Source organism: Trichosurus vulpecula, chromosome 8 (genome assembly GCF_011100635.1).
Source record: "Trichosurus vulpecula isolate mTriVul1 chromosome 8, mTriVul1.pri, whole genome shotgun sequence".
Classification (NCBI taxonomy): domain Eukaryota; kingdom Metazoa; phylum Chordata; class Mammalia; order Diprotodontia; family Phalangeridae; genus Trichosurus; species Trichosurus vulpecula.
This window is the reverse complement of record NC_050580.1, coordinates 149766328-149790932: the sequence shown is the minus strand read 5'-3', so window position 1 is coordinate 149790932 and position 24605 is coordinate 149766328. Positions and strand designations below refer to the sequence as shown.

Below are 24605 nucleotides of genomic sequence, written 5' to 3'. Positions count from 1 at the left end.
TGTGTTCAATTTACCATTAACATGCCATAACATAGTATATGCCCATAAGAGAAAAAGTCACATTATTCAAGATGTATCTCGGGTTAAGGGTCTCATCCTTAATGGCCATAGACAGAGGGTAGAATGCTCTTAAGTCAGCCCCATCTGGGCTTGTTGACACAGGAAGAGGTATTCTCTGAGTAAACTCAGAGAACAATGAGGCTTTAGGACCAGGCTCTTCTTCTGGCTGATTATTAGTTCAGGCTCTGGCCCTTATTGAAGTTACTAAATTGATATTAAATGATTATCACGCCACACCCTGATTAATTGTCTAGAGAACAGTACTAGCAAGTCTCTCTTCTCTGATTCAATGTCTACATAGATTAACTAGTTCAGGGGTGGGGCACCTGTGGCCTCAAGGCCACATTTGGCCCTCTAGGTCCTCAAGTGCAGCCCTTTGACAGAATCCAAACTTGAAGCTGTTGAAAAATATATGTAAAGCTCTTTGAAACACTACAAATAAAGAGTTATCATATTAGCTAATATTTATATAGTGTTTACTATGTGCCAGGCACTGTGCTTTGTGTTGTGTTGTGTTGTGTTCACACAACAAGGCTGAGGGGGTAGGAGCTATTATTATCCCCATTTTACAGACGAAGAGACTGAGGCAAAAAGAGTAACTTGCCCAGGGTTATAACACTAGTAAGCCTCTGAGGTCACATTTGAACTCAGGATTTCCTGACTCCAGGCCCAGCGTTCTACCCACTGCACCATCTGTGTGTAAGGTCCTGGGCCAGATGCTGGGGAGGTGGAGGATACAGAAGTAGAATTAAACATGATCCCTGCCCTCAAGAAGCTGACAGTCTAGTTGGGGAAAGAGAACATAAACATTTGAAAAGGTAAATAGCAACCTAAGATTTAAGAAGGTTCAAAACAATAATAAAAAGGATAACCAAGACGGTGTTTGTTAAGCACCAAAGATGGGGTACAGACAAGAAATGCTGTATAGAGGAGAGGATGGGCACCATGGGCACAGGTATTTAGGGAATGTTTTTGGCAGAGGACAGTGGACCTTGAAGGACACAGAATTCTAGTAGATAGATAGTAGTAGGGAAAGCATCCCATCTGGAAGGAATAGCATGAACAGAAGGTGGAAAGAGGAAGAGTGCAAGGAGGGTTTAGCTAGTTAATAAACCAGTTTGGGGAATGATAAGACTAGAAAGGTAGATTGAGGGCCAGCGAGATGTTGGAGTAAATAGAACATCCAACCTGGAGTTAGGAAAGGCTGAGTTCAAGTCCAGCCTCAGTTTACTTATCTGTAAAATGGCGATAATGATAGCACCTACCTCCCAGGGTCGTTATGAGGCTCAAATGAGGTAATATTTATAAAGTGCTTAGCATAGTACCTGGTGCATGGTAAGTGCTAAGCGCTATATAAATACGAGCTACTAAAAGACTCATGATGGAAAAAGCTATGCACATCCAGGGAAAGGATTATGGAGTCTGAATGCAGATGGAGGCAAACTATTTGCTCTCTTTTTTTCCTTCTTTTTTGGCTTCATTTCTCCTTTCTCACGATTCATTCCATTGGTTACAATTCTTCTTTACAACTGGACTATTATGTAAATAAGTTCAACGTGAAGGTATATGTAGAACCTACATTGGATTACATGCCGTCTTGCGGGGGGGAGGGAGGAGGAGAGGGAGGGAAAGAAAATTTGGAACCCAAAAACTTGTGGAACTGAATGTTGTAAACTTAAAAAATAAATTTATAAAAACTGTATATAAATATGAGCTATTATTATTAAATGAATGCTATACAAACATTAGTGGTTTATAGTATTATTGCTGCTGATAATTTAATCACTGGGTTGTTTGGTTTTTTTTTTCTTCCTTGGGCAGTGCCAGCCTCTTCACCTTTTTCCTTCCTGGATCTTCCTCCAAATTCCACAGGGAATTGTCCAGAGATTCCTTTGATCATCCTTGAACTGCTCAACAGTCAAGTCAAGTTCAGGATGAGTTACCTGGATGGAGTCCCTTTCAGGGTTTCCAAGAATTTTCTGGTAGAATGGGAACCAGTCACAGCCTCCAACTTCTGTGTACCTGACTGCAGAGAGATCCTGTTAGGCTCTATGGTAAGTATGTCTGTCCACAACTTCCGTTTTAGCCTGGGCCCATGAACACTGGTAGTTAGGGAATGTTAGAGAATCTCAGCATTCTTTTGGAGAATAGCCCATGCTGGCAGAAGTTGACTGTATGTGCGTTCTTGTGTGCATAGGGCAAAGATTTTACCAGGTGATTTCATCCCTTTAAGGCTGTGGGCTTGTATATTAAGCTCATAATTTTTTTTTGTTTGGTTGGTTTTTTTGGAAGGGGGGAGGCAGGACATTTGGGGTTAAGTGACTTGCCCAAGGTCACACAGCTAGTAAGTGTGTCAAATGTCTGAGGCCGGATTTGAGCTCCGGTCTTCCTGACTGCAGGACCGGTGTTCTACTCACTGCGTCACCTAGCTGCCCCCCAAGCTCATAAATTAAAAACAAGAAAGGATTGTAGAAGTCACCCAGTCCAACTACCCCCACTCTGTCTAAACTAAAGCCCTGAAGAAAGATGAAGACCAAAGTTTTGTTGTTGAGTCATTTCAGTCATGTCCAACTCTCCATGAACCCATTTGGAGTGGTGTGCCATTTCCTTTCTCCAGACCATTTTACAGAGTAGGAACTGAGGCTACCGATGACTTGCCCAGGGTCACACAGCTAGTAAGTGTCTGCGGCTGGATTTGAATTCAGGTCTTCCTGACTCCAGGGCCACACTGTGCCACCTCGCTGCCCTGAAGACCAAGGTGCACAGGTATTAAATGACAGTGTCAGTGTGTTTTGGATAGAGTGTTGAACTTGGAGTCAGAAAGACCTGAAAAGATCTTTCTGCCCCTTCCTCTAATTAGTAAATTCCTCCTAGAACCCCCATTTTGAGGAATTCCCTGGACCAGCCATACTTACTCTTTTACTGCTCTCTCTTCTCCTCTCCTGACTCTCTGGACTTCTCTCTCTCACCCTTGCCCCTCTTTTCATTTGCTTTTTTATGTATTGTTTTCCCCCATTAGAATATAAATTCCTTGAGGGCAGGGTCTACCTTTCTTTATGCTGTATTTCTTTTCCCAGCTCGTGGCACAGGTGCCTGGCACATAATAAATGCTTAATAAATAATTGTCATTGACTCAACCTGAGTTTCAATCTTCTCACATCCTCGAAAGCTATGTGTCCCTCTCTCAACCTCAGGGGGCTGGACTCATGACCTCTTAGGTCCCTGCCAACTCTAAATTTAGGATTCTTCCAATCCGATGGATTCAAACTCAGGTCTACTGACCCCAAATCCCTTCCCATTACCCTTACTGGAATGAACTTTAGAAGAGAAACAAATTGCTGGCTCACCTGTACCCATTGTAAATCACATTGTAGCTATATTAGATATCAATGTGCTGTTACAAGTCTTCGTGGTCCTTCTGGATGTTCCAATTGTATCTTCCTAGTTTTTTTTTTAAAATAATTTTTATTGATGCCTTTTGTTTTTTACATCCTCATCATTTTCTCCAGTATCTCTCTCCTCTCCCCTCCCATAAAGACGTCCCTCATAACTAATAATATTCTTCCCAGTTTAAGCTACCTCATCCTCTTTCAGTCTGTGGCGGATTCTGCTGGTCAGTCCTCAGGCACTCGGTACCAAAAAGGTTCACCAAAACTTCATGTTCTGTGCCTTCCATCCCCTTCCCTAGTTGACACATGATGAATCCTGGATGGATTAAAAAAAAACATAGACTCAATAAGAACAGCGATACTTAATCCAATTTGTTCATTCAACAAGCATTTATTAAGCCCTGACTATATGCCAGGTGGGCAGGTAGGTGGCACGATGGAAACCTGGGCAAGTCATTTAACCCTCTTTGCCTCAGTTTCCTCATCTGTAAAATGAGCTGGAGAAAACCATTCCGGTATCTTTGCCAAGAAAACCCACAGAGAGTCGGACGTAACTGAAAATGACTAAATACAGCAAAACGTGCCAGGTACTGTGTTAGAGGCTAGAGAACGCAAAGACAAAACTTAAACTATTCTTGCCTCCAAGGAGCTTCTACCCAAATGGGGGAAAGCAACACGGGGAAGTCAATGCAAAATATGTCCAGAGTAAATACAACTTTCATTTTGCTTTTTTGCAAGGAGAGAGAAGGCAGTGGTAGAACCCAGGAGGGGATCAGGATGGGCTTTGTAAAGGAGTGGGTGTTTGAGCTGAGTCTTGACTTCCACCTAAGAAGGCTAGGCATTCTAAGTAGCAGAAAAGAAGACGGGGCCCACTGCAGACCTGGGAGCCAGCCTGAGCAAAGGCTTGCAGTCTGGATCCTTTAAGCTTGATCAGCTCACAGAGACTTGGCCAACAGTTTATGAATTCCCCTTCAGTTTTCACTGACATGGTCAGTTCCCATTTCTGAAACTGGCATTTTTTGAGGTAGATGAGATCTCAGAGGTACATTTAGTCCAACCCCCCTCATTTTACACTTCAAGAAACTGAGACCCCTTGTTTCTCATGATTCAAGGAACTCCCAGACAAGACCAGCTTTGTTTCTGGAAGCATTGATTCCCAGCTCTGCTACTTCCTACCTGTGTGACCTTGGACAAGGTCCTCACTTCTGTCAAACTGGGCTCAGTTCTCTTATCTGTAAACAATGAAGCAGTTAGATCTCTCAAGTTAAATGCCCTTCAGAGGGAAGAAACTGTTGACTTCTTGGACTCTATTTTCCTAAGAATTCTGCCAGCTCTGCTGCAGTTCTAGATTTGGGAAATGAATAAATCTGCATGGTGGGCATAGGAAGAAGCAGGGGAGAGCAGTGGGGAGAGCATTGGAGTCAAAGGCTCTGGCTTTGAAACCTACTTGTAACCCCTGTGTGACCTTAAAAACAAATCACTTCATCTCTCTGGGTCTCATTTTCCTCTTCTGTAATATGGAGTGTTTAGACTGGTAATCATTTAGACCCATTTCATTTCTAGGAGTCAGGTTCTGTGACTGATAGCAGGCTGTATGGCATTGTTGAACCACAAGGGGGAGCCTTTGTCCTATGCCTTGGATATCACTGGGTTTGGACTCCTCTCCCAATGACAGCAACTCTTCTGAATTCCCCCGAGAATTTTATTCTGGGCATAGAACTACCCTTAAGCAATCGACCAATCATTCAATCAGCAAGTAGTTATCAAGCACCTGTGATGATGCCAAGAACTGGGCTGGGCTCTGGGAATTCGAAAGCAAACAGGAAACCATCCCTGCCCTCAAGGAATTTCCTGTTTCTCTTTCCTCCCCAAATAAAAACCCCTTGGGCTGACTTCTGGTCATCATCCCCATCGCTAGAATTTATATTAGTGCTTTAAGATTAGTGAAGCATTTTGAAAATATCTCATGTTATTCTCACAACAAGCCTTCATTTCTGTCATGTCTGACTTCGTGACCCCAATTGTAAATTTGATGGAGTTGAGGAAGCCATCTGTGACTTTAAAAAATCTTGGAAAAGACATTGGAGTGGTTTCCCATTTCCTTCTTCATCTCGTTTTACAATTGAGGAGACTATATATGGCAAACAGGGTTCAATGAGTTGCCCAGGGTCATACGGCTAGTATCTGAGGCCAGATTTGAACTCAGGAAGAGGAGTCCTCCTGACTCGAGGCCTGGCACTCTATCCACTGCACCACAGTGCTTATATTATCCCCATTTTGCAGGTGAAGAAACTGAAGCAGACAGAACTTAAGTGACTTGCCCAATGTCATACAGCTAGTAAGGATCTGAAGCTGCATTTGAACTCAGGTCATCCTGACTTTCAGTCCAGTGCTCTGTCCACTGTACCACCTGGTTGCCTTCAAGCTCTCCTTTGGCATTGATTTTATTTATTTATTTTTGTCAGTTTTGTTGATACCTTTTTATTTTTGCATTACGGTAATTTTCTGAGAAAGCTTGGCCCACCCCTACTGCAGCATTGAACCCTCAGTCGGCAAAAACAACAAACCCAGTGACCATATATCTGAGCATATATGCGGCATTCTGGTCCTATCATCCCCTACCTCTCTGCCAGGAGGAGGAAGATGTGCTTCCTTACCTGGTCTCTCTACCCAAGATTGGTCATTACAACTACTCAGAATTTCTTCCATATTCATTTTAACCGGATTACAGATCCGTAGAAATGTATGGGGGGGGGGGGGAAGGCACAGATAGGATCTATCTGCCAAGAGCTCTCAGTGTTCCTCCCTGACTCAGTCTCAGCTGAAGGGGACAGTATTACACCGTCTTTCTGAGATACCAATCAAACTTGTCAACAGAGGAGAATGGAAAATGGGTGACTTGGCCTCCTCCTTTGATTTGTTACTAAATCCTTTCAAAAGTTTAGCTTTTGGGGAATAGAGACACAGTGTCCCCAGTGATGCAGCAGTGTCTCTGAGAGTCTTCCAATATCTTGTCCTCTTGACCTGGAAGATAGCAACTATCATGTTATGGGCAAAAGAGAACAAACTTTTTGTCCAGAGATTTATGTCCTCAGATGGACCTCAGATTTTATCCAGTAAGAAATGGGGAAAGTGTACTTTCAAAGAAAGGTATTTGGAAAGACTGGCCTTACCCTAGTTGGAAGATGACTTGACAAACACTCCATGGCCCCAAATCTCTTGCTACTGGTACCTGGAATTTCACTATTATTGATTCATTCCTTTGTGTTAAAGCTTCTCCTGGTTCTTCTTTCTGGGATGGGTAATATATAAAATCTCTGATACTTTAATCTGAATGAATTTTTTTAAATAAGTTTTTATTTGATGGCTTTTTATATCACCATACTTCCCCTCTGATTCCTCTTCCTCCTTCTCCTAAAGAACTGTCTCATCTAACAAATAATATTTTGAGAGAGAGAGAGAGAGAGAGAAAGAGAGAGAGAGAGAGAGAGGAAAAATCAGCATAACTGATCAGTATACCAAAAAATAAAAATTCTGGAAAAAGAACCCACTCCCCACCCCCTTGTCCCACCTCTGCAAAGGGTTAAGATAAGTCAATAAATTTAGTATCTCCTTCCTGGAAGGAGGAACTGGGGAAGTATAAGCACGGTAAGTGTCTTATGGATTTAGGGACTAAGGGTGTTGGGGTGGGGGGAGATAGGAAGAAGTGGAGCCTCCAAATGCAAATTTCAGCAAATTCACACTATTTCATAGGATTTTATTGAAATTAATTAGTTAACCCCTCCCCCCAATTTTTTGAAACAAGTTCACAAACCTCAGGTTAAGAACCCCTATGTTATAAAAAGAATCTGTGGGACCCTGGAATATGGGTGGTCTAGGGGGCAGCCATAAAAACAATTCAGCCCAAAGCCAAAGAAAGTGGATTTGGGGCCTAAGTAGGAAAAGGGTCTGCTTCTCTTGGGACCTAGGAGACCCAAAGAGCGAGTCCATCCTTGCAGTAACCCTGTGATAGCCCGGCCCTTCTCTAGACTGAAGGGGAAAGTGCCAAGAAAGAACCTTAGAAGCCCCTGGCTAATCCTCCAAGCCTCTGCCAAGAGAACTCAGGGCAATGAGGCTGTGGGTGAGGTTCTACCTAAAGCTGTGTGTCATCCATACTTTGAACTTTCCTCACGTTGTAGTAAAGTGTAGTCATGCACTTGATGTGGCTATAAGTTAAGGATATGGTAGAGGGAGGGATATCCTCTCTGGAGAGAGGGAGAGAATGAAGAAAAATGCCCCATCCCTTTTTTACCCTTGAGTAGTAACACTGGAGGGGGCAGTTGGGTGGGGCAACGGACAGACTGCTGGGCTTGGAGTCAGGAAGACCAGAATTTAAATCAAGCCTCAGAAACATATATGACCTTGGGCAAGTCACTTCACCTCTGTTTGCTACTGGAGAAGGCAATGACTAAGCACTCCAGGATCTTTGCCAAGATAACCCCATAGACAGAGATCCTGGGGGTCATGACCAAAATGACTGACCAACAACAAAAGTAACACGGGAACATAGTAAACAGGGGCAGAAACTTAGGGTTGAGAGCAATCTTTGGTATGTTCCCTGTTTCATGAGGGGCTGATTTCGTACAAAACTACGGAACAAATACTAAAATGTTTTGGAGGTAGAGGACCTGGGTTCAGATTCGGATTCTGCAAATCGATGAACTTCTCTGGATTTCAGTTTCCTCGTCTGTAAAATGAGAGCTTTGGATTAGATGACCTCTGGTATCCCTTCCAGCTGTTGGTCTATGAACCTGTGTTTCCATGTGAATCTTCCTTTCTGAATCTCTCTGTTATGTATCCTTCCTATCTCTCCCCCCTCCCCCGCCCCACCCGCCACACACACATACCTTTAGTTCCTAAATCCATAAGATACTTACCGTGATCATGCTTCCCATGTCCCTCCTTCCAGGAAGGAAAGAAATACTATTTATTTACTCATCCTATCCCTTTGCAGAGGTGGGGTGGGGGTGGGGGGGGTGAAGTTTAATTTTTTGGTGTACTGATTCAGTTATGCTGATGTTTTCTCTGTCTGTCTCTCTCTCTCTCCCAAAAATATTATTTATTAGATGAGATTGTTCTTTAGGGGGCAGCTAGGTGGCGCAGTGAACAGAGCACTGGCCCTGAAGTCAGGAGGATCTGAATTCAAATTTGATCTCAGACACTTGACACACTTACTAGCTGTGTGACCTTGGGCAAGTCACTTAACCCCAATTGACCTGCCTTCCCCCCTCAAAAAAAAAGAAGAGGAGACGGTTCTTTAGGAGAGGAAGGAAGAGGAATATAGAGGGGAAGTATGTTGATATAAAAAAGACATCAATTAAGTTTTTTCTGTGTGTATCTCTGTGTGAGCACCTCTCAGAGTGTCCCCCCTACGTTACTAGTGTGGGACTCCCAGTGTGTCTCTCTGCATAAATTTTTTCGTGTTTGTCTCTTTTCTACTTCTTTTACCCTGCCCATCTCAAACTTCACCCCTGTCTTCTCTTTCCTAACTTGGCTATAATTAGAGTGCGAGGTTGTTGTCTTTTAACATTTTTTAAAAATAGAATTCTATGTACCCTGTTCTTAATCTTAAAAGTAAGTGAATGGAACGTTTCCTATTTCTCTTTCTGTCAAAAGGATAAAGCTGCAAAGTGCCTAACTAAATTGGTTTGCTTATTACTTTTGCTTATATAACTCTCAGTTGCTTTTTCTTTTCTTTTTTTTAATTAGTCCCCACTGTGCTGGGTGTCAGGAATATTGGGGGAAGGGGAAAAGAAGAGGAAAGAGGAAAGATGTAGTATGTACACTCACACATACAAGATAGCCTAATGGGTGCAGAGCTTGCAATTTTCTGAGGGAATATGAATGTAGGTGACAACGAGACCCCCCCCCCAAAAAAAACAGAAGGTCTCTGTATCTTTGACTTAAACGACACCACTTTATAAAAGAACTGTCTTTTGTTGTTCAGTTGTTTCAGTCATGTCTGACTCTTTGTAATCCCATTTTGTGTTTTCTTGGCAAAAATGCTGGAGCAGTTTGCCATTTCCTTCTCTAGCTCATTTTACAGATGAGGAAACTGAGGCAAACGGGGTTAAGTGAGCTGCCCAGGGTCACACAGCTAGTAAGTGTCTGAGATCACATTGCAATTCAGATCACATTTGAACTTTCTGACTCCAAGCTGGGTGCTCTATCCACTGGGCCACCTAGCTGCCCCAAAAGAACTGGGTGGGTGGGAGTAAAGGGGAAGCTTAAAAACATTTGAAATAACTTTGTCTTTTGGGGTCTTGGATACTGAATCTCACTCTTGCTTTTTCTTCTGTAGCATGATTTTTCACTGGAGAGAAAGGTGCTTTATTGGTTGGAGGCTGCAACAGGACAAGAAATGAGTTGGGGTAATGAGGCCCCTGGGATGGCCACTGCACCTCCATGTTGGCTTCTTTTGGTTGACTCATTGGATACATCCGATACAGCTGAAGCTGAGCAACAAGAGGACAAAGAGAAAAACTCTACTCAGTCTGGGAGCTGGAGCTGTGGGAAAGATGGATTCACTGAGGAGGAGCAGGAAGAGGAAGAGGAGGAGGAGGAGGAGGAGGAGGAAGATGAAGGCACTTCTTCAACTAGCGAGGATGATAGTAGCCCCAAAGAGATGCCATCTCCCGGCTCTTCCTGGAGCCCCAGGCCATTCCTTGAGGAAGGTTATACTAGCTCCCCAGGGTCACCAAATCTAGGCCATCGGAGGAGGTCTCTGGACATCTTCCACAACGTGAAGAATGAGTTGGAGGGTGTCCGAAGAAGGTTATCATTGCTGGTGCCTCCACTGAGCCGGGCTGCTTCACCTGAACGCAGGCTGGCTGCCAAGTCCTTGGCTCTCTACCACCGCTTCAGGAATAACAGGACCATGACCTCTACAGCACCTGTCCTTGACACGCCTCCCCCAACCCCCCCAACAATGCCACCAAGACCATCCACAGCTGGCTCTATCCCTCCCATCCGGAGTCACAAGCCCACGTTCCCAGTAAGGCTAGGAATTGTGTGCTCAGATACAATATCTACGAAACTTTTCTCACCAGTGCCCTTGACTATCCCATGTCTCCCCTACTCCCCCAAAACCACCAAGCTTTAATCTGTAGAGAGAGAGAGAGGAGATAAATAGTATTGGCTGCCAAATCCTGGGGCTTCCCAGAAACAGGGACTTTCCCTGCATTGGCCAGTACCAGGTCTAATCAACCAGCCAAGCAAGAAACGTTTATTGAACCAATCCAATTCAACAAATATTTATTAAGTGACTATTATGTGCAAGACAATATTCTGGGTGCCAGGAATACTGGAGGGAAGGGAGGGACGGCATTTATGCACATATACAAGATGCCCTAATGAGTGCAGAACTTAGATATTTTTCTGCAGTCATAAAAGCACAGGTAGTAGAGAAAGAAGACAAACACATGAAAAAAGGGATAGCAATAAGATAACGCAGATGTCACAGAGCAACACATGGCCATTGCCAAATGGATGGTTCAGACAAGTGAGAAGGGCAAATCCCAGCTCCGCCCCCTATTGCCCAGGTGACCTCGGACAAGTCATTTAACTTCTCTGAACCTGTTTCCTTATCTATAAAATGAGGACATTGGACTAGATGTATGGGAGGGCCCTCCCAGCTAGCTCTGAGTCTGTGATGCTTTGATTTGGGAAATCTTCATGGAGGAGGATGGTATGAAGGTTAAATAGGTTGGTAGTAAGAAACAGTGACTGAGACAGAAGCAGGCTTTCCTACTAATAATTGAACTGTCAGTAAGCCAACAAGCATTTATTAAGCACCTAATGTATGCCAGGCATACATTACACAGATATTGTGCTTTTAAATCATATAATACTATAGGGGATTGTTATCGAGTTGTTTCAGTCATGTCTGACTCTCTGTGTCCCCCTTTTGGAGTTTTCTTGTTGAAGATACTGGGAGTGGTTTGCCATTTCCTTCTCCAATTCATTTTATAGATGAGGAAACTGAGATAAACAGGCTCAAGTGACTTGCCCAGACCTAGTAAGTGTGTGAGGGTGGATTTGAATTCAGGTTCTCCTGACTCCAGGGCCATCACTCTGTCCACTGCACCACTAGCTGCTCTAGAGGGAAGGACCTTTAAAGGTTATCCTAGTCCAACTCCATTTTATAGTTGAAGAAAAGAGGATTAAGTGACTTACGTAAAATCACATAGCAAGTTAGAGCTAGCTAGACTAGAGTTAGCCAGACTAGAACCTGTCTCCAGACTCCTAGTCTTGGATTTTCTCTGCTACACCATGTGGCATCCCATCCAGTGAGCAGGCGCTAAGATGGAACCAAGCAAGGAGGAGTGGGACAGGTACAGGAAGAATTCCCATGCAGGGCCCGGTAGCTGAGATTGGTTCTCTGGGGAGAGTCTTGGAAGGATGGCTTTAGTTATAGTTGCGTGTTTCTTTCTCCAGGTGGCCTATGGAACAACTAAAGGGATTTTCTTTCATCTGGCAGAGAGGGAGATGCTTAAAACAAAACAGACTGAGAGTTTCCCAAGCCTTCTGTCTTCTGATTTTTATCAGTTCTGGCCACAGGACTGTTTGAGGTTTCCCAAGCAACATAACAAATTATATTAGACTCGGTCTGTTTGTCACAGAAATAAGCTGGCAATAAGATTTTTCAGAGAACATATTAAATAGGGAAGAAAAGGCTGGTATGGAGGAGGCAGGGAAATATTCAGCCTTTGTGTCCCACTCTTGGAATAGACCAGGTTAAACTTTCTGCTTGACTTAACTCATCAATGTTCAGGATCTGAGGGAAAAGAGTGAGGGACAGAAGAGCGCAACCTAATTCAGCAAGTATTTATTGACCACCTACTTCATGCCAGGCACTGTCCTTGGTCCTGGGGGCAAGAAGACAGAAGCGAAATAGTATTTACCCTCAAAAAGCTTACATTCTTCTGAGGGGATAAGTCTGCACGATATGTATTTAGAGTAAATACAAAGTAGTTTGCTATAAGAGTGGACCAGAAAACAAATAATTAAGGGGATCAGGAAATACCCCGGGTAGGAGATGACACCTGAACTGTGTTTTACATGGCCACTCAGATCTGAAGAAAAAAGAATTCTAAGATCCAACAGGGGCCTCCCATTCCCTCCTTCACTGTGGGTTTGCTCATGAGTAGTCTCAATGCACCTTCCCAAAATCTACCCTCTCTCTTTGTATTTCAGTCTCTCAGCCCATATTCCTGTCTCCCGCCCTGTCCTGGCACTCCACGACCTCTCAGTTCTGATAACAGCCACCCAGATTCCTCCGCTGACCTGCTGTCTGCTCTGAGTCAGGAGGAGCGGGACCTCATTGAACCCGTGCTGGCTCTGGGGTACCCTCTGCGCAGGGCCATCCTGGCTCTTCAGAGGACAGGGAGGCAGAGCCTGAGCCAGGTGAGTGATGGAATCCAAATCAGGTAAGTAAGACAGTCCGGACCAGGCAGAGGGCAGAAGCAGGGAAGGGAAGGGAAGCGATACTTTTAATTGGTCCAAAAACCATCTACTTCAATGAACATGTGTTAAGTACCCACTATTTGCAAAGCACCAGGCTGGTGTTGGGGATGCAAAAATAAAACCAAGAACAGCGCTTGTCTTCAAGGAGCTGACATTCTACTGTGAGGAGAGGGGAATACACCATAAACACAGAAGGAGATACAAAAGAATTTGGTGAGGGAGAGAGCAATAATAATTTGGGAAATCAGGAAAGGGGAGTCACTCCGTTGATTCTCCCTATTCAGGGTAGTTTATTCAGCTGAAAATAATGATTATTGTGTTTGGGTTTTCTTATAATTTCAGAAAGTATAGAGCCTGATAGTTTTGAAACGTTCAATGCCACCACTTCCCAACAGCCCCAGCCAAAAAAAAAGACAGAATTGCATACTGACTAGAATTCTAGGTTCAAATCCTGCTACAGATTCTTATTAACTCTGTCTCTGGGTTAACCTCTCTGAATCTCATTTTCCTGGAAAATTATAATAGCACTCCTTATAGCTTGGAAATTACCTTATAGAGTTGTTGTAATGGTCAAATGAAATAATGTATTGTTGAAGAATTGACCTGGTATCCTGCATTTTTTTTAACTTAGCCAAGACATTGTTCCTTATTACATGACTGTAAGGGAGGGAGAATTTAAAACACAGACACAAAGTGTTGTTGCTCTGAAAAAGCTCCTTCCTGAGACAGTCAAATTATTTGGAACCTTTCAAGAGGAAAAAGAATCTTATGAGAGTAGTGCAAAGTTATCTGGGATTTGGAGGTACAAAGTTAAGAGATCAATAGAAAAGAGAGAAATTAATAAAGGTATACAAGTGCATCTAGGTAGAATGGTGGATATTAGGAATCAGGAAGACATAAGTTCAAATTCAGCCTCAGACACTTACTAGCAGTGCGACCCTGGGCAAGTCACTTAATCTTGTTTGCCTCAATTTCCCCATCTGTAAAATAAGCTGGAGAAGGAAGTGGCAAACCACTCCAGTATCTTTGCCAAGAAAAGCCCAAATGGGGTCATGAATAGTTGGACACAACTGAAATGACCGAACAAAGGTATACAAAGTTTGAACCTACATACAAGTATGTTAATGAGTCAATGAGACTCAGCAATTGAATGTGGAGTTTTGCAGTATTCCAAGAAAATGGTTGCACAATGATGGGAAGCTGAGTACAGGAAGTGGATCGGGTGCTTCTCATTTTTGGTTGGGTTGTCATCGGTCATCGCTGCCCCTGAGAAAGCCAATTTCCTCATCATCTTTCAGAGTAGCAATGCCTTGCCTACCCACAGACCTTTGCAGTAATGGCAAACTCTCCAGAAGCACAACCAAATAGGACGGGTCTAGAATCCTGATTCAGCAGTATGGAAAGCTCTTTGCAAACCTTAAATTATTGCACAGAAAATGAGTTCTTTTTATTATTATGAGGGATCATTCATTCATTTACATTTATTAAGGGCCTTCTAAGTGCCCTGTACTGCTTTAGGCAGGTAGATGGCCCAGTGGATAGAGTGATGGCTCTAGAGTCAGGAAGACTTAAGTTCGAATTTGACCTCAGACATTTCCTAGCTGTGTGACCCTGGGCAAGTCACTTAACCTCTGTTTTCCTCAGTTTTCTCATCTGTAAAATGAGGTTAATAATAGCTCCTACCTCTCAGGGTCGTTATGAGACTTAAATGAGGTAATATTTGTAAAGCACTTAGCAAGTAGTAAGCATTGTATAAATATTAGCTATTATTAGTGGGGCAGCTAGGTTGGGCAGTGGATAGAGTGATGGGCATGGAGTCAGGAAGACTCCTCTTCCAGAGTTCAAATCCAACCTCAGACACTTACTAGCTGGGTGACCCTGAGCAAGTCATTTAATCCTGTTTGCCTCAGTTTCCTCATCTGTAAAATGATCTGGAGAAGGAAATGACAAACCACTCCAGGATCTTTGCCAAGAAAACCCCAAATGGGATCATGGAGAAACAGTCAGACACAACTGAAAAACGACTCAACAACAACAAATTATTATTAGCTGTCATTAGATGCCATATTGGTTACAAAGAGGAATGACACATGATCCCTAGCCTTAAAAAACTAACGGTCTTGCTGGGAAGACACAGCACATCCACATGAAAAGGTTTGTTGTGAAGATCAAATGAAAGAATATGTATCAAGTGCTTTGCAAACCTTTAAAATGATATATAAATACTAGTTGGTTATTACAATATAACAGATGCCTCAGGGTAATACATGGCAAACTGGCCAATGATTGGTATGGGTGATAATGGCTACAGGAAGTCAATGAGGATAGAGGTCACTGTGGAGTATGTTGCTGATGAAAGATTTCCCAAAGGATCAGGGGGCCCTTGAGCTGAGCCTTGAAGTGAAGGAAAATGGTGATTCCGACAAGCAGTAATCAACAGAGTGTATTCCCTCCCTCCCCATCTCCACCTCCGCTCAGTAATTTAACCCAACCAACATTTAGCATGCACCTACAGCTGCAAGGCCAGGGGGAATGCAAGCAAAGGTGTGCCGGTGACTGTTTAAAAATCAGCTCTCCAGAAAACTGGACCCAGGACACACTTTTAAGTCTACCCCCATTATTAACATTTTCTCTATCACTTTCTTAAGTCTAGGCAATTAAAACAATAAGTCAAGCCCTGATTTGTAGTGATTCCTGAGGCATAAATGCCCACACTGAAAGTTTAACAATGGCTCTCCTGAGCCTGTTTGAGTTGGCTCCAGCATACCAGGAAGAAGAGAAAAGTGTGAATTTATGTTATTGTATAATATGAAATGAATTCAATATTCTGTATGTTATAGTATTTCATAAGTTTATATTCTCCTAGAACAGCTCAACATAATTACAGAAAAGAGGGAGCATCAACATCTGAAGTAGAGGAGAATAGAGAGAGGAAGAATTAGGGAAAGCTTCTGAGAGCTGAGCCATGAGCTGTAAGCACTCCAAGGGGCAGATGTGAGTAGGAGGATGTGTATTCCAGGGACTTGGGGCAGAGTGTGTGAATTCACAGAAGACAGAGAGGGAAGTTTAATTTGGGAAACAGCTGAGAGTCCAGTTTGGTTAGAGTAGAGGGTGTGGGGCATAGAGTAAAAGGTAAATTGAGGCTAGATTTTGGAGGGCCTTAAAAGGCAGGCTGAGAAATCTGTATTTCATCGTAGAAGCAACTGATAAAATTGAAGACCTTTGAGCAGTGAAACGGTCAGTACTGTACCTTAGGAATATTGTTTCGTCATCTGTGGTATTGGAGAAGGGAAAGAATGGGAGGCAAATCAAAAGAATATTACAGTAAGCCAGGCCAGAGGTGATGAGTACATGAAATTATATTGTGGCATGAGAATAGAGAGAAGGCAACAGATACAAGACATGTCGTGGTAGTAGAATCAATAAGGCTCGGTGATTGACTGCATATGGGAAGTAAGCAGCTAGGTAGCACAGTGAATAGTGCTTGGCCTGGAGTCAGGAAGACTCCTCTTTGTGAGCTCAAATCTAACCTTAGACACTATCTGTGTGATCCTGGGTAAGTCACTTCACCCTGTTTGCCTCAGTTTCCTCATCTGTAAAATGAGCTGGAGAAGGAAATGACAAACCACTCCAGTATCTTTGCCAAGAACACCCCAAATGGGATCATTTAGAGTCAGACATGACTGAAATTAAAAGAAAAAGACTCAGTATGGAGAGTGATGGAGAGGAGTAAAGATGATTGACATTATGGTATTTCCATACAGACAATAGAATAGAAAAAGAGGATTGCCCATGAAATTGTAGACCCCTATTATATACAGCTTGCTTTTCTTTTTTTTTGGAGGGGGGAAGGCAAGACAATTGGGGTTAAGTGACTTGCCTAAGGTCACACATCTAGTAAGTGTCAAGTGTCTGAGGCCAGATTTGAACTCAGGTCCTCCTGACTCCAAGGCTAGTGCTCTTTGCTTTTCTTTTTAAGTATATAATAAGCTCAACCTCTAGCTTTCGGTGCTATCCTACTTATCTGTGCTTCTTTCTGGCCTTCTGTCTTCTCTGCATCAGTATAAATGTGGGGTCTGGCATATAGGCAGACACCATCAGCTTGCTCGGGTGGCGTTCCTACACATACAAAGATGCCATCTAAGCAAGCTAGATTGTCATTCCACAAGACACCAGACCCCCATTATATCTGTAAAAAAAGATGCCTCAATGCTTTTTTTTCTATCCTTATTACGCTTTCTGTACCCCATTGGAAAGAAAGAAAAACAAAGTCCCTGTAGGAGGCAGCTAAGTGGTACAGTGGACAAAGTGCTGGGACCTGGAGTCAGGAAGACGAGTTCAAATCCATCCTCAGATACTTACCAGCTGTGTGGCCTTGGTGAAGTCACTTAACCTCTGCTTGTCTCAATTTCCTCAGCTGTAAGGTGGAGATAATAATAGCACGAGGGTTGTTGTGAGAATCAAGTGAGATGATATTTGGAAAGTGCTCAGCACAGTGCCTGGCACATAGTAGGCAGCCTATAAATGCTACCTATTGTTATTATTTTGTTGTTGTTTTTTTTTGGGAGGAGGGAAGGCAGGATAATTGGGGTTAAGCGACTTGTCCAAGGTCACACAGCTAGTAAGTGTGTCAAGTGTCTGAGGCTGCATTTGAACTCAGGTCCTCCTGACTCCAGGGCCGGTGCTCTACTCACTGCACCACCTAGCTGCCCCTAACTATTATTACTATTATTAACAAATATGTGCAGTCAAGTCAAACAAATTCCCACATCACCTCTACCTAAGAACCTAACAAGAGAGCTCCAGTGGCCTGAACATGTGAGAGTCCTGGAGTCAGGTTCTATGGAGTAACTCCAAATCTTTGATAGCAGATGAGTCCTGGAACATGTCAGAGAGGCCACAAGGTGACTAAATATGAAGGCTGTTGTTAAATGAGATGGGGACATCGACGACGCAGATCTGCTTAACCTTTCCCGACCAAAGCGACAAGGAGAGAGAACTCAAAGACCAAGTCTTTTAAAACTTTTTTTTAAAGAATAGCTGGGAATAAGAACAGCACGATCCAGGCCATAACTTAGGGATGGGGACAAGGAGAACATTTGATCTCCAGATTCGGGTCATGCTTGGAAAAGGTACTGCTTAGACTCCAAAGGCCTGTCCAAATGAAATGTTAGATTCTATGACCTGCTTCCTTTAGAGGGGACATGGAGTGGGGCAGGGGGAGATCTGTGAACCTTCATCCCTAGATAAGGGGTAGAGAAATTCAGGCTTTGACGAGTGAAGCCCTGCAAGGGCCGGAAAGAGGAAAGGCAGACAGACAGTTAGCGATGTTCCCTGCAGATAAGACAATGCCAGGACCTTGCAGGGAGCAGGGTGGCCTGTCTGCATCCACCCTGAGGTGGATAGAGGGGAGGGAGGGGATGTGTTCTTTCCAGCTCAGACAAATGTGTCGCCTCTTTGATCTTGCCAGGCCCATCACACAGTGCTCCATTTCCCTGACACAGTCTTTATGTCTTTTTCAACCTTTTGAAGCAAAGATAACACTCTGAATCCATTTCCTTTGGAATCAGTGGGACTCCATCTAAGCGGGTTCCAAGCAGGGCTGGTCTTACCCAGGGGACAGAGTATGATTCTGGTTCCCAGGTGACAATGTAACAATATTTTTGAAATAATAACAATATTTCCTTGTCAAGTGACATATCTAGTCCTTCTAATGTTTGACCTCTCTGAGCCTCAGTTCCCCATCAGCAAAATGAGGTTAATAATGGCATTTCTATAGCTCCTTAAGGTTGGCAACGTCCTTTACAAATATTATCTTATTTGATCCCAAATCCCCTGTGAGGTGGGTACCTTTATTACCCCATTTTGCAGACAAGGAAATTGAGGCTCAGAGAAGTTAAACCAAGTATGTCACTTGGCAAGGAAATATATTTTCATATTAAATATTTTCTTTCTCCTGTCTGTGCAAATGCACTTTAAATACAAATAATTCCAAGCAAAGGTCCTCTCAGAGGTACTGTGACAAACAGATAGAAGTGCTGGATTTGAAGTTACTTAGTTTGTATCCCAACTCTGACACTAGCTAGTTTAAGTGTCCCTGGGGAAGTCGTTTAAAGTCTCTCAACCTTAGTTTCTTTCTCTGTAAAATAATAAATCTCTACTTTAAAGGGTTGTTATAAGGCTCAGATGAGAAAGCGTAGACAAAGTGGTTTGTAAACTTTAAGGTATTAAGTAAATGTCAGTGATCACTTTTGTCCCCACTATAGTAAGTAATGAGAGGAGATAGCATTCGTCCTGGGAGGTGGTACTCAGAGATTGAACACCTCCCTCCCCAGTGTCCCACCCCCCCCCACCCCCCACCCCCGCCCACCAGGCACATGCATGGTTGTGCTTATGTCTATACACAAGATGCAGAGTTTTAAGCTTGAATAGCTTAAAACTGCACTGAGGCTAATGGGAGTGGGGCAGCTAGTGGGGCAGTGCATTGCTGGGTCTGAAGTCAGGAAGTTGTGGTTGTTCAGTTGTATCTGACTCTTTATGACCCCAGTTGGGATTTTCTTGGCAAAGGTACTGGAATGTTTACCATTTCCTTCTCCAGCTCACTTTATAGATGAGGAAACTGAGGCAAACAGGGTTAAGTGACTTGCCCAGGGTCACACAGCTAGGAAGTGACTGAGGCCAGATTTGAACTCAGGAAGAGGAGTCTTCCTGACTCCAGGCCCAGCACTCTGTGTGCTGCACCACCTAGATGCTCAGAAAGACTTGAGTTAAATCCAGCATCAGACACTTACTATCTGTGTGACTCTGGGCAAGTTATTTAACCCTGTTTGCTTCAGTTTCCTCATCTGTAAAATGAGCTGGAGCAGGAGATAGCACACCACTCCAGTATCTTTGTCAAGGAAATCCCAAGTGGGGTCATGAAGAGGGATATGGCTGAAACAACTAAACAGTAAGACTTATGGGACACCCTGTATCTGATCACAGAGGTAATAGGGAGCCATTAGAGTTTATTGAGTAAAAGGGGGAGGATGGAGTGATCAGAGCTGCACTTCAGGAACATCACCGGGGCAGAAGGATGGAGGTTGAACTGGAGTTGGCAGAGTTTGGGGCAAGGACCCAAATGGAAGACTGTTGTAATAGTCCAGGGGAGAGATGATGGCAGCCTGGATCAGGATGACGTCTGCATGACTGGAGAGAACGAGATATGTACAAGAGGTGTTATAGAGATGGAATTGACAAGACCTGGCAACAGATTGGAGATGGAGGGGGGTAACTGAGAGAGGAGTTGAGGGTGACCCCAAGGTTACAAACCCGGGTGACTGGGGGGATGCTGGAGCCCTTGGTAATGTTATAGACATTTGGAGGAGGGGTAGTCTGCAAAGGAAAGATGAGTTCTGCTTTGGATGAGTTGAGATGGAGATGCCTTTGGGACATCCGATTTGAAAACATCCAATAGGAAGTTGATGATATAGGCCTAGGACCAGCTGCCTGGGGAGGTCCCACCCAATTCGGAAATTCTCTGATTCTGTGATGCTGTGAAAGGTAGACCCGTGCATACGCCTAAAACTATAACTGCCAGACAGTGTGTATCTAGTGTAACAGTGACCGTGTGTGCTAAGTACAAAGCCATGACTGCCCATCAGTGCTGTAGATTAAAAGATGGAGCGCCGGGCCAGTCAGCTTCTCCAAGAAGGCTTCACAGAGGAGTGGGGAGCTCAGCTGAGCTTTGGAGGATGGAGAGGATCCTGATGCAGGAAAGAAAAACGGAACAAAGGGCCTCCTAGGTGGGAAACTCTAGGCAGGAAGCATCGCGGTCGACAGTAGAAAGGGGAAAGCACAAGGTATGTTTGAGTAATAATGACAACTAGTGTTTATAGAACACTCAAAGTTTATATAGAACTGTAGGTATTCTAAGTCTGTTTACGTAACACCATATAGAATGTTTATAGTGCTTTATATAGCCCTTTGCAAAGCTCATTTTTCTTCTTGGGAGATGGGTGCTATTGATAGGTAGATGCCACTATTATCCCCGCTTTACAGATAGGAGAACCGAGGCAGACAGAAATCAAATGACTTGGCCAGGGTCACACAACTAGTAAGTGTCTGAGGCTAAAGTTGAACCCTAAATCAGGTCTTCCTAACTCCAGGTTCAGCACTCTGCCGCTTAATTGTGCCTAAGATTCTCTCTCTCTCCCTCTCTATCTCTCTGTTTCTCTGTCTCTATCTCACTCTCTTTCTCTGTCTCTCTCTGTCTCTATCTCTTTCTGTCTCTGTCTCTCTGTCTATGTCTCTCTCTGTCTCTGTCTCTCTCATAGTTCCAAAAATTCAATGAGTCTAAGCTTATTCCCCAATAGAGGCTTCCATAGCTTTACCTTGGCTTCTTCAAAGACTGAGTCACATCTAGACCAACAGGAAAGTTATTTCAGCCCATGAGTGGGTCTGGCCCTGAGGGTCTGGCCACCCTATTCCTGTGGAGCTAGAGTAAGAGTCATGGGATCATGAACATAGAGTTGAAAAGGACACACTAAACGCCATTGAGTCCATCTTGCAGATGGGGAAACTGAGACTTTGAGAGGTTAAGGACTTGACCAGGGCCTCACAGTTAGTAAATGTGTAAATAAGACAGTATTTGAATCCCCAGGCCTCTCTGACTCCAGTTTCTTACCTGCTCTGCCATGCTGCTTCTCTACAGGTGACAAAAGGTCTCAAATTGACTCAAGGACTAGGGACCTCCTTAATCCAGAGCTCAGCCCAGGATCTCTTCCCAAGGGCCAGAAAGGAAAAAGAGGAGGCAGACTCCAGTCTGTGGAGGTTCCAAGAGATTCCCCAAAGGAAGCCTGCATTATAGATAAGAGCCAGGGATATGCAGAACACCCTTTTAAATTTAATCTGAATTATTAACATTTTTTCCTCACTTTCTTAAGTCTGGACAATCAACAAAATAATAAATGCAGTGTTTTCCAATTTCCAAGGTATAAATGTGCATTCTGAAATCTTAAAAATGTATCTGCTCTTCTGAACCAGCAAGAAGTGATTCTAACCCACCCCTGGACAGTACTCAGGGTTGTCCTGGAGGACTGACCCCTGTTCACTGTGCCCTTCTGGGGAAGGGTAGCAAGTTAGAGATGCTAACCCCTGAGGAGGCTGGGGCTGCTGAGTTAAGTGGGGACCAGAACTGTGCAGGCTCAGGAATCCAAGATTCTTGTCCCCAGTTCACTTCCAACAACATTTCTCCTTGAACCAGATCCTTCCTCTTCCAGAAGAATCCTCCCCCATGCCTTCCCTTCATCCTCTCCCTTTTCCCACCTCCAACTCAGCCATCCCCTTACTCTTCCCTATTACCCCACTCACCCCAATGCCCCCAATATTGCAGGTCCTCTAACCATTCCCTTCTCTGTCTCTTGCCTACTACCTCCTGCTGCAGTTTCTCAGCTACCTCAGTACATGTGATCGGCTGGTCAAACAGGGCTACTCAGAGAGCCTGGTGGAGGAGGCCATGGAGATGTTTCAGTACTCCGAGAGCAAGGTCAGGCCAGGCTCTGGTGCTCAGCACAGAGCTCTATACCCAAACCCTTGCCCCTAAGCCTGCCTCTGAGGCAGCCCAAGCACTCCTCATTCTGCTTCCTCCCCCACAACTCCCACCACCTCATGGCTCTACCCTGGATAGAAGGAGAACTCCCTGGGGAGAAAGGCCCAGCCAAAGTCTGAGATCGTGGGGTTTCACCCCCAGAGTTGAGGGAACATCTCAGGATATGGCGATCCTGGAACAGCTCAGCCCAGGCAGGATTCCAAGAGGTACAGGGGAAGCCAGGGGAACAAAGGAGAAGTAAGAGGAGGGGTGAGCACAGTGGACAGTCAAGAGGGGCTGGAAAGCAGTGACGAAGGGGCAAAGAAAGGTGCTGGAGTTGGAAGGAGCTTAGAGGAATGGTTGACGATGCAATGAGAGAGAATGAGTTTTACAGATGTAAGATTATAAGGAAGAGGCAGTGTAGCTCAGTGGAAAGAGCAATGTATTTAGAGTCCAGTTCCTCTGAAGTCCTCAAAAGAGCTGTCTTCCTTCCCGACCCTCAGCAAGGGTTGAACTGCCCCCCTCCCAGCACCACTGCCCCCATGGTCAGACCATCCTCAGTACCACTGCCCTCGTAAGCCTGATCAACTGTGAAAATATTCCAAGTGAAAACATTCCTAGTTATGACTTTGCTTGACCTGTTGGAGTTTGCAACCTAAATCTATTTTATTCTTAATCCTCAGGAGGAGGCAAAAAGGAAGAGGGTGGCAAGAAGTGGATAGAAGGATAAAAGCAGAGAAGAGGGTGATGGAAGGAGAGATAGATGAGAACGGAAGAAAAAAGGTCAAGTGGAGGGATGGTGGGAGTAGAGGAAGAGAGAAGCAGAGATGGATGACTGAAGGCCAGGTAGAAGGAGAAGAAGGCTAGGGCCAGAGATAGAGGACAGAGAGGAAGAGTCAGGACTTTTTTTCCCCTGAGGAAGGGCTATTGCTTCTCTGCACCTTGATGGGAATGAGAAGTTCGAGTCTGGAATCTTGCTATGGGAGAGATGGGTTTTAGATATTCTTTTGTACCTTCTTTTAGTCTAGGAAAACCAAATCTTTGCAAGTCTCCAGGGATGTAGGGCAACATCTGTGTCCAGTGACAGGACACCTCTTCTCTGACTAGTGGCCGAGTCTGCTGTTTCTGTCCCCATCAAAGACAGTCTGTTCCAAATGGACTGTGGGGAGAAGCAGCAGCTGCTCTGGCCTCCTGTATTAGAGTGTGTTGTTTCATATCCTGGAGCTGGGACCCACCAACCTTTTCCCCTTTCTCTCTGGCATCACAGGCATCAGAGTTTCTGCATCTCTGGGAGCAGTTCAGTGACATGGGCTTCCAACAAGACAAGATCAAGGAAGTCCTCCTGCTTCATGAGAATCACCGGGAGCGTGCCCTGGAGGAACTCATGACTCGAGCCCAGTGAGCAGTCACACTAAGGCTCTCACCTTGATGGACTCTGGGAGAAAAGGGAATTAGCACTGGATAATTAGTACTCCTCTAGCCAGCAGCAGGAAAAGTAGGGCTTCTCCATTTCAGAAATGCATCTCCTGAGCCTGGGCGTTCTGGCCCAGTGTGTGAGGGTGCCTAATCTTTATGTGATCCCACGATTAGAAACAAGTCCACTGTCATAGAAGCTTGTGGAAGCCTTGCAAGGGCTCTAACCTCTCAAGACAGCGTGATAGAGTAGAAACGGGTCTGGCATCAGAAACCCTTGCCATTTATTACCCGTGTTACCTTGAACCTCTTAACCTCTTTGGATCTCAGTTTACTCTTCTGTGAAATGGGGATGCTAATACTGCTTACATCGCCAAGCTATTCTGAGGATCAAAGGAAATTGTGTAGGTCCAGTCATTTACAAATTTCAAAGCTCCATAGCAATCTAAAATGTAATTATCACCCATCTGGAAAGTTCATTGAATTATTACCAATCTGGGAAGTTCACTGGATTTATGAGGTAGGGGAGATCTTAGAAATCCATCTAGTCAAACCCTTTCATTTTATAAATGAGGAAACTGAGGACCAGAAGGGTAAAATAAACTCAGGTTCTGTTCATCTCCAAGTTTTAATCAAATTCTTCATAGGTTCATAGAGTTAGAGTAAGAAGG

At 44.1% G+C, this 24605-nt stretch overlaps 1 protein-coding gene across 1 annotated transcript; it reads left to right on the top strand.

The window, feature by feature from the left end:
- The first annotated feature begins 1994 nt into the window (after positions 1–1994).
- On the top strand, positions 1995–23923 carry UBAP1L (ubiquitin associated protein 1 like). The gene is made up of 5 exons (XM_036734322.1): positions 1995–2114; positions 9790–10482; positions 12684–12893; positions 22378–22479; positions 23789–23923. The coding sequence occupies exons 1-5, from the start codon at positions 1995–1997 to the stop codon at positions 23921–23923; spliced, it is 1260 nt and encodes a 419-aa protein (XP_036590217.1).
- Positions 23924–24605: the final 682 nt, after the last annotated feature.

Excerpts from the sequence above, each read along its gene's own strand:
- UBAP1L (XM_036734322.1), top strand. The coding sequence starts at position 1,995 with ATGAGTTACCTGGATGGAGTCCCTTTCAGGGTTTCCAAGAATTTTCTG. Across the intron at positions 2,115-9,789 it reads AGATCCTGTTAGGCTCTATG|CATGATTTTTCACTGGAGAG; the intron begins GTAAGTATGTCT and ends TTTCTTCTGTAG. Across the intron at positions 12,894-22,377 it reads GGAGGCAGAGCCTGAGCCAG|TTTCTCAGCTACCTCAGTAC; the intron begins GTGAGTGATGGA and ends CTCCTGCTGCAG.